This window comes from Panulirus ornatus, chromosome 46 (genome assembly GCF_036320965.1).
Source record: "Panulirus ornatus isolate Po-2019 chromosome 46, ASM3632096v1, whole genome shotgun sequence".
Lineage (NCBI taxonomy): Eukaryota > Metazoa > Arthropoda > Malacostraca > Decapoda > Palinuridae > Panulirus > Panulirus ornatus.
In genome coordinates this window covers 32,904,402-32,920,307 of record NC_092269.1, presented here as the reverse complement: position 1 = coordinate 32,920,307, position 15,906 = coordinate 32,904,402, and the positions used below count along the sequence as shown (strand labels likewise).

The 15,906-nt window shown below is 40.1% G+C and overlaps 1 protein-coding gene across 2 annotated transcripts in view; it reads right to left on the bottom strand.

Moving 5' to 3' along the window:
- Window positions 1-15,906, bottom strand: part of LOC139763197 (chondroitin sulfate N-acetylgalactosaminyltransferase 2-like) — an 88,149-nt gene that overhangs the window by 25,012 nt on the left and 47,231 nt on the right. For both annotated transcript variants that reach the window (XR_011716061.1, XM_071688936.1), the window contains exons 3-6: window positions 11,741-11,855; window positions 10,832-11,002; window positions 9,051-9,189; window positions 4,371-4,736 (exon numbers count right to left, since the gene is read on the bottom strand). Coding sequence is in view for 1 of the 2 variants with exons in the window: in XM_071688936.1 (XP_071545037.1) it covers window positions 4,371-4,736; window positions 9,051-9,189; window positions 10,832-11,002; window positions 11,741-11,855 (791 nt within the window). In the remaining variant the exon portion in view is untranslated. The remainder of the gene's footprint in view (window positions 1-4,370; window positions 4,737-9,050; window positions 9,190-10,831; window positions 11,003-11,740; window positions 11,856-15,906) is intronic.

Genomic DNA, 15,906 nt, shown 5'->3' with positions numbered 1-15,906 from the left:
TACTATTGGAGAATACAGCTATAAACAATATGTATTCAAAGCTAGTCAACCAATCTATACCAAGAAAGTAAGTGAAGGAATAATTATGAAATGGAAAAAGAAATGACAAGGTAAAGTATTTATGAATTCTGGAGGAAGTGGAAAAACCTGTCTTTTGAAATGTGCCAGGTCTTAGGTATTGGGAAAGACATGAGAAGGTAGAGATCTCCAAAGCTTCGACTTGTAGGGAAAGAGGCAGGTATCAAAACAGCACACCCTTGAGTTATTGATGGCCACACAATAATCATGTGATGCAGCAGCTTGCCAAGTACTGCATGGTTCAGCTAGTGGTGGGGGCACACAAGCAGCCAGCTCTCGGGAGTAAAAACCAAAGTACTGTCTATAAAAGAGAGGATGTGAACCAATGCTGCAGTGTAAGGGAAGGGGATAAAGTTGGCAAGTTAGCCTGGGACAGTTTATAAATTGGACCACTTTCAACTTAACTCTGTCAAGTATGCATACAGAGATAGAACCACTCCAAATGTGAGAGCAGTACACCATACAAGGATGAATCAATCCCTTGCATATACGGAGCAACTGTTTAGAATAGTAGTAGTTTCTTAAAGACAGACTTAGCTACTCCTGTAATGTAGGGCTTCCAAGAAAAAGTGGATGTTACAGTAATACCAAGTATATTCGTTGAGTCAAGGGGTGGAGTTACAAAACTGTCAAAGGAAAGGCAAGAGTTGTGAGGAGTTTTTCATAGAGAGATGGGGAGAAATTAGGTCTTGGAAGCATTAAACTTAACAAGAATAGTTAGTGAAGTTATTCTTCTTTGTACTACCTTTTTAAAGGTATGAAATTGTCATTATTTTTTGTAGTACATGGAGAGGAAGTTTTACACTTGTTGATACCGACAAACGTGCATGTGTGGATTATGTTTGTAGACTTAATGTACTCTCAGTCAAATACTTTTGTAGATAATGGGATTTACTCTCCTGTGTTATTTTGCTCAAACATGGGCATTTATCTATAATGGGTGTCTTTCACAACAGTGCACAGGTAACTAAAATCTCTTAAATAAGATTACTGAGCTCGAGAACACTAACAGCCCGAGTAAAATAACTTGGGGCCATAAAGAAAACCCTGAGCACACTAGATGATAACCTTCAGTGTGAAGACTCCCTTTACATGTGATAAGCTAATCCCCCTAGCAAAGCCCTCTGGATATGACTACCCCTGGAATGTGATGACAACCTATAAGTTTGAAAGCATGAAACTTTATGACTGAATAAATCATTAGTCTCCTAAGTACAATGACATCTTGAATATAATGAATTTACCATGGGAGCATGAAGAACCAAGTATTACCATGTCACGGTAACCTTTCTGGTTATGCATGTGAGGGAGACATGTAAGGACAGGGATAAGTGGAGACTTTTGCCGTGGCCACCCTTGATGGGAGTTCCTGGAAGGAATGGGTGTCAGAGATATGGATAGATAGATTATCTTATTTAGATGAAAATAATTTACCCATGTGAGTATGAAATATTGGTCTGTAGAACTTTGCTGTAGATCGTGGGCACTGGTTTCAGTTCATTATATATGACGGCTAGAGAGTGGATGGAGCATATGAGGCTTCTGTTTCATCCGTTTCTGGTACTACCTCACTGAAGCAAACAATAAATCTTATGGAGCAGTAAAGCACTAAGCATTACACTTCAATGAATTCAGGAATACTAGAATAAACACAGACAAAAAATATAGAAAATAGCAATGAGTTATGAGTTACATGACTCTGGCTCCTTGAGGTTACACCATTGCTGTATCACTGGAAGTAGTCTCATCAAGAAATTCAAAGTCTAATGGAGTCAACATTTCCTTGCTTTTGGAAGTAGCACAGACTTAGTCTGCAGGATCATTCAGAAAAGTCCTGGGTAACACAAAGACTCTTTCACAGAAATTGGCTCCTGGGATAGAGGTGAAAGAATATTTCCTACCTGTTCCCTGTACGTCATAGAAGACAAAACCCTCCCCTCTTGTATTCCAACTTCTAGAAGAGGAAAAAGAAGGAGTCAAATGGGGAGTGCTCATCCTCCTTGAAGGCTCAGACTGGGGTGTGTGAATGTGTATGGATGTAACCAAGATGAAAAGAAAGGTGAGACAGGTAGTATGTTTGAGGAAAAGAAGCCTGACAGTTTTGGCTTTGAGTGAAACTAAGCTCAAAAGTAAAGGGGAAGAATGGTTTGGATAAGTCTTGGGAGTAAAGTCTGAGGTTGGTGAGATGTGGGAGTGTGTGATATAACGTAAGAAAGTAAATTCTAGACTGATGTGGGTAAAACTAAAAGTGGATAGAGAGAGATGGGTGATTATTGGTGCTCATGCACCCGGTCAAGAGAAGAAAGATCTTCAGAGGTAAGTGTTCTGGGAGTAGCTGAATGAGTGTGTCAGCAGCTCTGGTGCATGAGATCGGGTATTAGTGATGGGTGACTGAAATGCGAAGGTAATTAATGTGGCAGGTGAGGTGGACATGGGGTATTCAGTGTTGTGAATGGAAATAGTGATGAGATTGTGGATTTGTGGGCTGAAATAAGACTGGTGACGGAATACCTGATTTAGAAAGAGAGATATACATAAGTATAAGTATGTGAGTAGGAAAGATGGTCAAAGGGCATTATTAGATTATGTGTTAATTGATAGGCGTGTAAAAGTGAGACTTTAGGAGTTAATGTGCTGAGAGGGGCAGCTGGTCAGATGCATGATCACTATCTTGTGGAGGCAAATGTGAAGATTTGTAGAGGTTTCCAGAATAGAAGAGAGAATGTCTAGGAAAAGAAAGTGGTGAGAATAAGTAAACTTGGAAAGAAGACTTGTGCAAAGAAGTACCAGGAGATTTGAGTGTAGAATGGCAAAAGGTGAGTGCAAATGGCATGAGGGGAGTAGGTGAGGAATGGGACATTTAAGGAAGCAGTGTTGGCATGTGCTAGAGATGCATGTGGCATGAGAAAGGAGGGAAGTGGGCAGATTAGAAAGGGTAGTAAGTGGTGGGATGAAGGAGTAAAGTTGTCAGCGAAAGAGAAAAGAGAAGCATTTGGACAATACTTGCAAGGAAGGAGCGCAAATGACTAGATGTACGACAGAAAGTGGCAGGAGGTAAAGAGGAAGGTGCAAAGGTTGAAAAAGAGGTATACTGGAGTTGACGTGCTGTGAATGGACTGAACCAAGGCATGTGAAACATCTGGGGTAAACTATAGAAAGGTCTGTGAGGCCTGTATGTGGATAGGGAGTTGTGGTTTCAGTGCATTATACATGACAGCTAGAGGAAGAGTGTGAACGATTGTGGCCCTTTATGTTTGTTTTCCTGGTGCTACTTCGCTGACACTCAGGGTGGCAATGCTGTTTCCAGTGGGGTGGAGTGGCACCAGGAATGGATGAAGGAAAGCAAGTATGAATATGTACATGTGTATATATGTATTTGTTTGTGTATGTATATGTATACATGTGTATATGAGTGGCTGGGTCTTTGTCTGTTTCCTGGTGCTAACTTGCTGACACGGGAAACGGCAATCAAGTATAATAATAATATCATAAAAAGTAATGGACTAAACAGCAATCTGGAAAACAGACATCAAGAAAGCTTCTTAACGATAGATTTTTGTATTCATAATTACAGACAAATGCGAATAAAATCTGAGGGGTTGAAAGCTTCCAAGTTAGGTTTTCATTATGCCTTTACAGTATAGTTTTTACGATGAAGGCATAAATCAGGCTGATAATTATGAATATGAATAAACCTTTTATCTGAAAAAATGAATTATAAACAAGTTTATAAGTTTTCCTTAACTTCAGAGCAATAACACACTGAGCAACGAGTGTCTCAAAGAGAAAAGATCTGAGCTATGGGAAAAGTACTTAGCACTGCAACCCCAGTTAAACAAAGATACTGAAATTTGAAGCAATATCCATCCCAAATTTTACTAAAGGTGAAATAATTTGGTACCTGGAGGTGGTTACTATTGATGAAAGGATCAGTGCCAGGAGAAGGAATGATTCTATTTCCACAAGAATCCAATAATAAAGCAGCAGAACCCTAATATACTTCATTCACCTGTATAAACAGGAATTCCAAAGGATACAAGTTGGTCACTAAACAGTAGAAGAGAAAAGAGGTCTGAAGAAGGTTTACCTTTGGCTTTCACTAATAACAGCTAGTCATCAGTGAGAAACTTTTTCTGAAGACTCACTTCCCCCATGTAATCCTTAAGCATTTCTATTGCAAACAGACCCAATAGCAAATTTAGGGATGTTCCTAATGAATCATCATTACAACACACCTTTCAAATGCTTCAACCCTAAATCTCTTCCCTGAAAAACTTGCAAAAGAGCCTCACCTGGTGGCCTTTCTTGGTGTTGCTTCTGCAACGGCTGAAGAAATCTGGATGCATAAGAACATCCACATCACAGAAAAAGAGGAGCTCTCCCATGTCCCTAGACAACTTTTGCTGTGCCCCAATGTGGAGTCCATGCCCTCTTGAGAAATCCTTTTCCTCCAAGGGAATGAAGGACCACCTGAAGTTGGGCACAGAAGAGAGGCGGCTGCTGGTAAGGTCACGCGCCTCCTCTAGAAAGTCGTCAGAGAAGTAGACAACAGTGAGGGAGAGGTTGTTGTCATGTGGAAGAACATTTTTCACCAAGTGGTCTAGGAAGGTGGCGTACTTGGCCACCCGTCCCTTCAGCGTCACCACCATGTTCACTACCTGCCAATGAAGGATACACAGTTTTACCACATGGCTGCTGAGAGAGAGAGAGAGAGAGAGAGAGAGAGAGAGAGAGAGAGAGAGAGAGAGAGAGAGAGAGAGAGATCTTTCCATTTACATGGTTGGTTTAAGATTTTTAGACAGGTTCAAGCACAACTCTCACTTCCAAGTATCAATTCATCTGTCACATGAAGAAAACTTATAGCAGATGGTGTCCTTATCCTTGAAGTCAGCATGTAGGATACATTCCTTAGGAATGAATTGTAGTTGTGAAAATATGACAAAAGTATCTCTCCTTGTCATTTGTAACACTTGACAACACTTAACTTACACAGCTTATTCTTCATTTATATCTATCTATTAAACTTAACCGCTGTCTCCCGCATCAGCAAGGTAGCACAAGGAAACAGACGAGGAATGGCCCAACCAACCCACATACACATGTATATACATAAACACCCATACACACATATATATATATATATATATATATATATATATATATATATATATATATATATATATATATATATATTTTTTGCTTTGTCGCTGTCTCCCGCGTTTGCGAGGTAGCGCAAGGAAACAGACGAAAGAAATGGCCCAACCCACCCCCATACACATGTATATACATACACATCCACACACGCAAATATACATACCTACACAGCTTTCCATGGTTTACCCCAGACGCTTCACATGCCCTGATTCAATCCACTGACAGCACGTCAACCCCGGTATACCACCTCGATCCAATTCACTCTATTCCTTGCCCTCCTTTCACCCTCCTACATGTTCAGGCCCCGATCACACAAAATCTTTTTCACTCCATCTTTCCACCTCCAATTTGGTCTCCCACTTCTCCTCGTTCCTTCCACCTCCGACACATATATCCTCTTGGTCAATCTTTCCTCACTCATTCTCTCCATGTGCCCAAACCATTTCAAAACACCCTCTTCTGCTCTCTCAACCACGCTCTTTTTATTTCCACACATCTCTCTTACCCTTACGTTACTTACTCGATCAAACCACCTCACACCACACATTGTCCTCAAACATCTCATTTCCAGCACATCCATCCTCCTGCGCACAACTCTATCCATAGCCCACACCTCGCAACCATACAACATTGTTGGAACCACTATTCCTTCAAACATACCCATTTTTGCTTTCCGAGATAATGTTCTCGACTTCCACACATTCTTCAAGGCTCCCAGGATTTTCGCCCCCTCCACCAACCTATGATCCACTTCCGCTTCCATGGTTCCATCCGCTGCCAGATCCACTCCCAGATATCTAAAACACTTTACTTCCTCCAGTTTTTCTCCATTCAAACTTATCTCCCAATTGACTTGACCCTCAACCCTACTGTACCTAATAACCTTGCTCTTATTCACATTTACTCTTAACTTTCTTCTTTCACACACTTTACCAAACTCAGTCACCAGCTTCTGCAGTTTCTCACATGAATCAGCCACCAGCGCAGTATCATCAGCGAACAACAACTGACTCACTTCCCAAGCTCTCTCATCCCCAACAGACTTCATACTTGCCCCTCTTTCCAAAACTCTTGCATTCACCTCCCTAACAACCCCATCCATAAACAAATTAAACAACCATGGAGACATTACACACCCCTGCCACAAACCTACATTCACTGAGAACCAATCACTTTCCTCTTTTCCTACACGTACACATGCCTTACAACCTCGATAAAAACTTTTCACTGCTTCTAACAACTTGCCTCCCACACCATATATCCTTAATACCTTCCACAGAGCATCTCTATCAACTCTATCATATGCCTTCTCCAGATCCATAAATGCTACATACAAATCCATTTGCTTTTCTAAGTATTTCTCACATACATTCTTCAAAGCAAACACCTGATCCACACATCCTCTACCACTTCTGAAACCATATATATATATATATATATATATATATATATATATATTTTCTTTTCTTTTTTCTTTCATACTATTCACCATTTCCCACATTAGCAAGGTAGCATTAAGAACAGAGGACTGGGCCTTTGAGGGAATATCCTCACCTGGCCCCCTTCTCTGTTCCTTCTTTTGGGAAAAAAAAAAAAAAAAAAAAAAAAAAAAAAAAAAATTACCCCAGACACTTCACATGCCCTGATTCAATCCAGTGACAGAACATCTACCCCGATATACCACATCGTTCCAATTCACTCCATTTCTTGCACGCCTTTCTCCCTCCTGTATGTTCAAGCCCTGATCACTCAAAATCTTTTTCACTCCATCCTTCCACCTCCAATTTGGTCTCATGCTTCTCCTTCCCACCACCTCTGGCACATATATCCTCTTTGTCAATCTTTCCTTGCTCATTCTCTCAATGTGTCCAAACCATTTCAACACACCCTCTTCTGCTCTCCCAACCACACTCTTTTCATTATCACACATTTCTTACCCTTTCATTACCTGTTCATCAAACCACCTCACACCATATATTGTCCTCAAACATTTAATTTCCAAAATTATCCACCCTCCTCCTCACAACCCCATCTATAGCCCATGCCTTGCAACCATATAACATTGTTGGAACAATTATTTCTTCAAACATACCCATTTTTACCCTCTGAGATAACGTTCTTGCCTTCCACACATTCTTCAATGTTCTCAAAACCTTCGCTCCCACCCCCATCCTGTGACTCACTTCCGCTTCCATGGTTCCATCCGCTGCTAAGGCCACTCCCAGATATCTAAAACTCTTCAATTCACCCAGTTTTCCTCCACTCAAACTGACCTCCCAATTAACTTATCGCTCAACCCTACTGAACCTAATAACCTTGCTCTCATTCACATTTACACTCAACTTTCTTCTTTCACACACTTTACCAAACTCTTCATAACTAGATTTTTCCTGTGGTGAGCACTTTGTGCTAGCCCCACCTTTTGGCAAAATGGTAGGAGCAGTAGATAGAAGTGGTAGGTAGGGACATTCAGGCAAGAGCATTACGTATAAACATTAGGGAGAAGTAGTAGGTAGGAGCATCAGATAGTAGTCATGAGGAACATTAGGAAGGAGCCTCTGCAAACACTGCATTCAAGTAGCCCTCTGCCAGTGGCCTATTAAGGGTGAGGCACTATGGGCTAAGAAGAGGCAATGTAGTTCTTTAGTTATGGAGACTGTTGCCGTAGCTACCCCTTTGAGGGAGTTCCAATTGGAACAGGTGTCAGATACATAGATCGATGGATTGAAGAGTGTTCCACTGAACACTTGTGCAGCACAATTATTGGGAGTTGTAAGAATGGGTGGAAATATTGTATGGTATATATCAAAAACATGTTAGTTAACCAGAAGCCACCATCTAAAATATAGCTGATGCTTTCTTTGTTCTAACTGGCCACAAACATCTAAAATATAGCTGATGCTTTCTTTGTTCTAACTGGCCACAAATGATATTTTCATGTGTGTATATAATATATCCAAGAACATCCACTCATTTCTAATTTACTTCAGTTTACTTGAAAAGTTTTGTAAAAAGATTAAAAGAAATCCATACTACTTTCAAAAATAATGGGATTATTCATAATATACCACAGGTTGTAAGTGTATCATCAAATAATCAATGACAAGTAATTAACATAATGGTTATGGGTAGACAGGTAAAAGCATTACTTGAACAATGCCTTGGAAGATAATGGTTATGGGTAGACTGATAAAATGAACAATGCCTTGGAGGGTACTCCCCTCTCTCTCTCACACAAGATTCTTGAACCTTATTCCCAGCTGAAGAATACTCATATCAAGGTCTTCTCTTGTTGTGACCCATCCTTACTATTCTATTTCATCAGCTATGTATCAAACTATGTATCAGGCAAATATGAAGTCTATCTAGCTCCCTTTGTAGCTTGATGTAATCCTCCACACTTTTCATATCCCTCATGACCTTAGTGTCATTTGTAAAATATATTTAGAAATGAGTCCAATCTTTCTGGCATGTCATTTTAACATAAATCAATAAGAGCAATATTCTCAGAATAAGTCCATACTGAAGTCATCCCATTTCAAGAAGGCTTCTCTGAAATGTCTCCTTTGTTCCCTTCCAATGTCCATCAGACAAGTCTTTCCCACATTCCTTCCTGGTTATCCAGTTTTTAATGAGCCTCTAGGTGGTAGTGTCAAATGTTCTCCAGCAGTCCATATTCAAACAATCCACCCAGCCTTCTCTTTTGTCAAAAACCAAGCTCATTCTCTCACAGAAATCTAATAGGTTCATTGCGCATGACCTTTCCCTAAAACAATGTTGTCTCATCCCCGTGTTCGAGTACCATGATGAACTCTTACCGTCTTTTCATCAACAGTGATAGACCTGATGACTTTTGTGGCATCCAGCTTCTGGAAGAGAGTGACTCGACTGCTAACCTCTGTAGCCTGATCCTTGAACAGAAGGTCATATTCTACACCATCAGGTAGCCAGCGGTACCTGCAGGGTCAACCAGTTTCATGAATGGTAATACGAGAAGATATAAATATATCTATTCATTGTATTCATTTAAGAGGCCGCATTCCAACTTCTTGTGGAAGGGACTGAACTGGCTAAGGAAGTGTGTACATTATATGATTGGTACATGCTTATCTGCTGAGACACACATACCCAAATAATAAACACACATTCAGTGGCAAAAATACAAACACATACATGTTTAACGATGCATTTACACAAGGACATACAAACACCAACATCCACACACATAAATGTTCATGCATACATATAGGTGATCGTATGCTATGTATTTGATCATATAGATACACGTGTGTACACCCTTTACACACAAAGAACATGCAACAAAGACATCTACAGATCCAAGTTTTTGCCAACCCACAAACAATGTAATGGCAAAATCACTCTTTTTGCATGATGGGCATGGATAGCTGTAAAAAACTGCTGGGTTGAGAAATCAAAATACTCCTTGGGTTAATAACTCCAGTGTATTTAGCCTCCAAAGTTGTACCGGGTATCAAAACCTGCGGGCTTTAACCTAAACAAGTTTAGCCTGACTGATCAGACGGGTCACAATCCATCTTCATACCAGACCATTTATGGAGGTGGAGAAAATCCACCAAAATGAGCATGAAGTAAATGTAAGGGTATATATAAGGATCTGTCTCCTTTTCTGACCTTAGACACTAACCCCTACACATGGTTTTGTCATATCTACAAAATAACATAGCAAAATCAGTTACCGGTGATCTAATTCACAAATTAACAATGCATTCTTTAAAGTCTTTTGATGGTCTTATTTGAAACCTGCTGATGGTTTAGGAATGTCTTGAAACTACTAATAGTGACGATGAAGTTGAAAAGGTGTTCAATGGCATCCTGAAGTATCTGACAAGTACTTCATATACTGACAACCATTCATAATGACACACAACTATATCTATAATTGTACCTAGCTGTTCCCAAATGAACCTGGATATTCTAGGCTGCACCAAGCTACCTCACCCCCATATTGACTAGAGCTACTGACATGCTTCTAAGTTATCTAGTCTTGCATGTTTGAATTCACAGACATAACATACAATTTGTTTTCTAAGGTCAAAGAGCTTCCTGAAAGTGAGGTGCTGAAAGTAACCTTAATGCAGTTTGTAATCAAAATTGTGAGTGAGAAATCCTTGATGATGCAGTACTCTTTTCCATCAACTGACAAAAGGTACAGGTTCATCAAAAGTGACTCCTATATCATGTTATTGCCACTTACTGGCAGATTTCACAAACAACTACATAATATACATATATTCTAACCTTCCTTTCTTTATAGTAACCAAAATGGTACAGGCAAAAGCATGCTAGAAACATGGTTCATCTTAAAAGAAAGGCATGATAACAGGTATGAGAAAAATGGAGCTCCTCAAGCATTATAAAAGCAACTCTTCCAGGTGGACAGGTTGTATGAAGACGGCAAAACAAAACACAAAGGACTGAATCAAACAGTGAGACCACTCAGTCTGATTATCATTTCCTTATCCAATCACTCTGTAAGTGCATATAACCTCATCCTTTCAGACACACTCAGCTACTCCCTCCCTGCGTACCTCCTTGGTGCCCTTGGCGACGTCCTCACCTGCCGCTGACGAAGGAGTAACTAGGGTGGAACTGTGTCAGGTATTGTGCAGCAGCATCCTTGGCCGAGGAGAGGAGAGCCTGCTCATGTTGCGTAAGGGCACGACCAGCTACGCCCTCTGTCTGGAATGTTACATCTGTGTCGAAGTACCGGAACGATAGACCCTCATTTCTGGAAGCAAGAACAGATGGGAGTGAAAACAAGACTATGCAGAGTGTGGTGAAAAGGAGGAGGGGTGATATGACATATCAGGCCTGAAGGTATAGAAGGAAGGATGGCTGTACAGCTTACACTTCAGCTCGGAATGTTTAACTTTTAGTTGAAATTCTAGAACAATATATTTCATTAGTGAGAATACATATGTTTACAGAAGTATATTCCTGGAAAGTAACTTCTATACTTTAATGATTACTGGAGAGAATTCTAAAGGTATAGGCCTTCTTCCGTGGAAAACTTACACCTGAATGTAATTGGTGTAGCCTAACCAATGTCAAGAAACAAGTTAGATGAAATCTAAGATACTAAGGCTGTGGATGCAGCAAGGGTGAAAGCAACTGTGTGGGAACACCTGAAAGAACAGAAGTAAAGGATATTTACATGTTGGTATAAAGTACATATCCTAATTACTACAGACATAAAGGAGGGAAAGATCCCTAATATATACCTGTATTCCCACTGCAGAAAAAAAAAAAAAAAGTACCATCATCAGGGATGATACAGGAGAAAAAGAAGAAAGTGGAGGAAAAAGAATCAAAAAGAGTGAGGACAAGGTAAAGAGCTGTGCAAGATGGCCAAAGAAAAATAAAGAAATGTGAGGAAACTCAATACGAAATCAGAAGCAGTGATTCATGAAGGGGAGCAACTTGAGAAGCAAAAGCTTCTGAAGATGCAGGAAGTGGGGGAACTCACAAGGTCTCCGGTGGATGTGGGTAGTTGAAGGGAAGTGACGTGTACTCCGCCTCTGTAGCGTGCTCTGTCTGACTGGGAACAGTGGCTTCCCCTCCACCAAAGCTGCCCGCAAACACTATGAAGATGGAAACAAGTAATTAGCATCTATATGCAGCATAGCTGTCATATTTACCAGCTGTTATGTCCAAGCCACAGCAAATCTCTCCTGCTAGTAATCTATAAATCCCCTGGCATGATGATACAACCCCTGGGTATGATGGCCCAACCTTTGAGCTGATTCTTAATGGTCAGGTTAGGGGTTAGGCTATTTAACCCAAAGGAGGCACTACTGTGCAGTATTGCACTGGCATACTTAAGATGACTAAAAACCCTACCCCTAAACGGCATTTAATATTACAATATGTCTACACTAAACTGCATAGTATGAATCTATTACCTTCCTATTTGTTATCAACACTGGGATGATTCAAATTAAAAAAGTTTATTGACATAAAATAAAAATACATCAAAGGGAGCGGTCATTCTGCTGATGCACCTGCCCAAATGACCTTAAAAAAAAAAAAAAAAAAAAAAAAAAAAAAAAAAAAAAAAAGGGCAATACATTGCTATCAATAACGGGGCAAAATTGATCAGCAACATCAGTGATATTATGATTTCTAAACTCCTCCATTTAATGACAATGACATACATAGTGTTTCAGTGTATAAGATTTTTTTACACAACAAAGTTTACATGGTATTCCATCACCATTAACAAACTCCCAATAACAATTATAGCCAAATCTAAGCCTCACTATACTGTATCTACTCTGGTAGATGCTCTACCATAAATCATATTTGTATCCTGTGAAACAGCAATATAATGTTTCATACTTTTACTTCCTTTATCTATAATTTTCTGAATATTTTCCATTAGCAGCGTCTGGTGTAAACCATATATATATATATATATATATATGAAAGCGGAAGTGAATCATAGGGTTGGGGAGGGGGCAAAAGTCCTTGGAGCGTTGAAAAATGCATGGAAGCCGAGAAGGTTATCTTGGAAAGCAAAAATGGGGATGTTTGAAGGAATAGTGGTTCCAACACTGTTATATGATTGCAAGGCGTGGGCTATAGATAGAGTTGTGCGGAGGAGGGGGGATGTTTTGGAAATGAGATTTTTAAGGACAATAAGTGGTGTGCAGTGGTTTGATCGAGTAAGTAATGAAAGGGTAAGAGAGATGTGTGGTAATAAAAAGAGTGTGGTTGAGAGAGCAAAAGAGGGTGTTTTGAAATGGTTTGGTCAATTGGAGAGAATGAGTGAGGAAAGATTGACAAAGAGGATATATGTGTCAGAGGTGGAGGGAATGAGGAGAAGTGGGAGACCAAATTGGAGGTGGAAAGATGGAGTGAAAAAGATTCTGAGTGATCGGGGACTGAACATGCAGGAGGGTGAAAGGCGTGCAAGGAATAGGGTGAATTGGAACGATGTGGTATACAGGGGTCAACGTGCTGTCAATGGATTGAAGCAGGGTATATGAAGCATCTGGTGTAAACCATGGAAAGGTCTGTGGGGCCTGGGTTTGGAAAGGGAGCTGTGGTTTTGGTGTATTACACATGACAGATATAGACTGAGTGTGAACGAATGTGGCCTTTTTTTTTTGCCTTTTCCTAATGCTGTTCTTTTATGCTATCTCATGTGTGGCAGGATGTCAACAGGAATGGATGAGGGCAGCAAGTATAAATATGTACATGTGTATATATTTGTATATGTCTGTGTATGTATATGTATGTATACATTGAAAAGTATATGTATGCATATGTGCATGTGAGGGTGTTTGTGTATACAAATGTGTATATGGATGGGTTGGGCCATTCCTCTTCTGTTTCCTTGAGCTACCTCGCTAATGTGGGAGACAGCGATTAAGTATAATAAATAAATAATAAAGCATGAAGTTTTGCACTTGTAGTTGATGTATAGTTACAAACTGTCTTAGATATATGCTCATCCAATATCAAATCCTCTTCAAAGTATTCCCTAATTACAGCTCTACATCCAGCCTTAATACCATTAACCGAGCCATCACAGTAGATATGAACTACATTATATCTGGGAAGGCTAATGATCTTAGACAAAAAAATTCGTTTTAACTCTGCTGTACAAAGTTCATCTTTCTTAGCACCCAACTGAAGAATATATACTGAAATTCTATCTTGTAACCATGGTCGAATCCTGTTATCAGTTCCCAGAGGTGTACAATGTTTTACTGCATCATAATCTAAAAAATCTTGTACAATTTTTGTCTAACTATTCACATGTAAGGCATGTGTATGTGTAGGAAGAGAGGAAAGTGATTGGTTCTCAGTGAATGTAGGTTTGTGGCAGGGGTGTGTGATGTCTCCATGGTTAATTTGTTTATGGATGGGGTTGTTAGGGAGGTGAATGCAAGAGTTTTGGAAAGAGGGGCAAGTATGCAGTCTGTTGTGGATGAGAGAGCTTGGGAAGTGAGTCAGTTGTTGTTCGCTGATGATACAGCGCTGGTGGCTGATTCATGTGAGAAACTGCAGAAGCTGGTAACTGAGTTTGGTAAAGTGTGTGAAAGAAGAAAGCTGAGAGTAAATGTGAATAAGAGCAAGGTTATTAGGTACAAAAGGGTTGAAGGACAAGTGAATTGGGAGGTAAGTTTGAATGGAGAAAATCTGGAGGAAGAGAGGTGTTTTAGATATCTGGGAGTGGATCTGGCAGTGGATGGAACCATGGAAGTGGAAGTGAATCATAGGGTGGGGGAGGGGGCGAAAGTTCTGGGAGCGTTGAAGAATGCGTGGAAGTCGAGAACATTATCTCGGAAAGCAAAAATGGGTATGTTTGAAGGAGTAGTGGTTCCAACAATGTTATATGGTTGCGAGGTGTGGGCTATGGATAGAGTTGTGTGGAGGAGGATGGATGCGCTGGAAATGAGATGTTTGAGGACAATATGCGGTGTGAGATGGTTTGATCGAGTAAGTAATAATAGGGTAAGAGAGATGTATGGTAATAAAAAGGGTGTGGTTGAGAGAGCAGAAGAGGGTGTTTTTTGAAATGGTTTGGTCACATGGAGAGAATGAGTGAGGAAAGATTGACCAAGAGGATATATGTGTCAGAGGTGGAGGGAACAAGGAGAAGTGGAAGACCTAATTGGAGGTGGAAAGATGGAGTGAAAAAGATTTTGAGTGATTGGGGCCTGAACATGCAGGAGGGTGAAAGGCATGCAAGGAATAGAGTGAATTGGAACGATGTGGTATACTGGGGTCGACGTGCTGTCAATGGATTGAACCAGGGCATGTGAAGCGTCTGGGGCAAACCATGGAAAGTTCTGTGGGGCCTGGATGTAGAAAGGGAGCTGTGGTTTCGATGCATTATTACATGACAGCTAGAGACTGAGTGTGAACAAATGTGGCCTTTGTTGTCTTTTCCTAGTGCTACCTCGCGCACATTTGGGGGGAGGGGGTTGTAATTTCTTGTGTGGCGGGGTGGCGACGGGAATGAATAAAGGCAGACAGTATGAATTATGTACATGTGTATGTATGTATATGTCTGTGTGTGTATATATATGTATACATCGAGATGTATAGGTATGTATATTTGCGTGTGTGGACGTGTATGTATATACATGCGTATGTGGGTGGGTTGGGCCATTTCTTTCGTCTGTTCCGTTGTGCTACCTCGCTAACACGGGAGACAGCGACAAAGCAAAATAAATAAATAAATGAATATTCACTTTAACATAGTTATGGCTATTGTGATATCTATTTAACAAAGAAACAGTCCATCATCACCTCTCCTAACCATCATTACAACAGCAGCAATAACCAACTCTTTTACTTCTGTGATGTAGACTTGAGAGATTTACTTCCATTCTCATAATCTCTAAAGGAGTAGTTCTTGCGCATCCTAAAATTATCCTCATTGCCTCATTTTGTAATATTTCTAAATGGCACGTCTTTCTGTGAAAAGGATATGAGCATAATCAATAAATGACCTAAAAGTACTAATATACATAGTCCTTAATACTGGTATACCAACCCAACAGCTTTTATTTGCTAACACTTGTAATAGTTTCAACCTTGCAGTATAGATCTTTTCGACAGTTTAGCATTTTTGACATTACGGAAACTAATATACATCCCTAGGTAATTATTTACTTT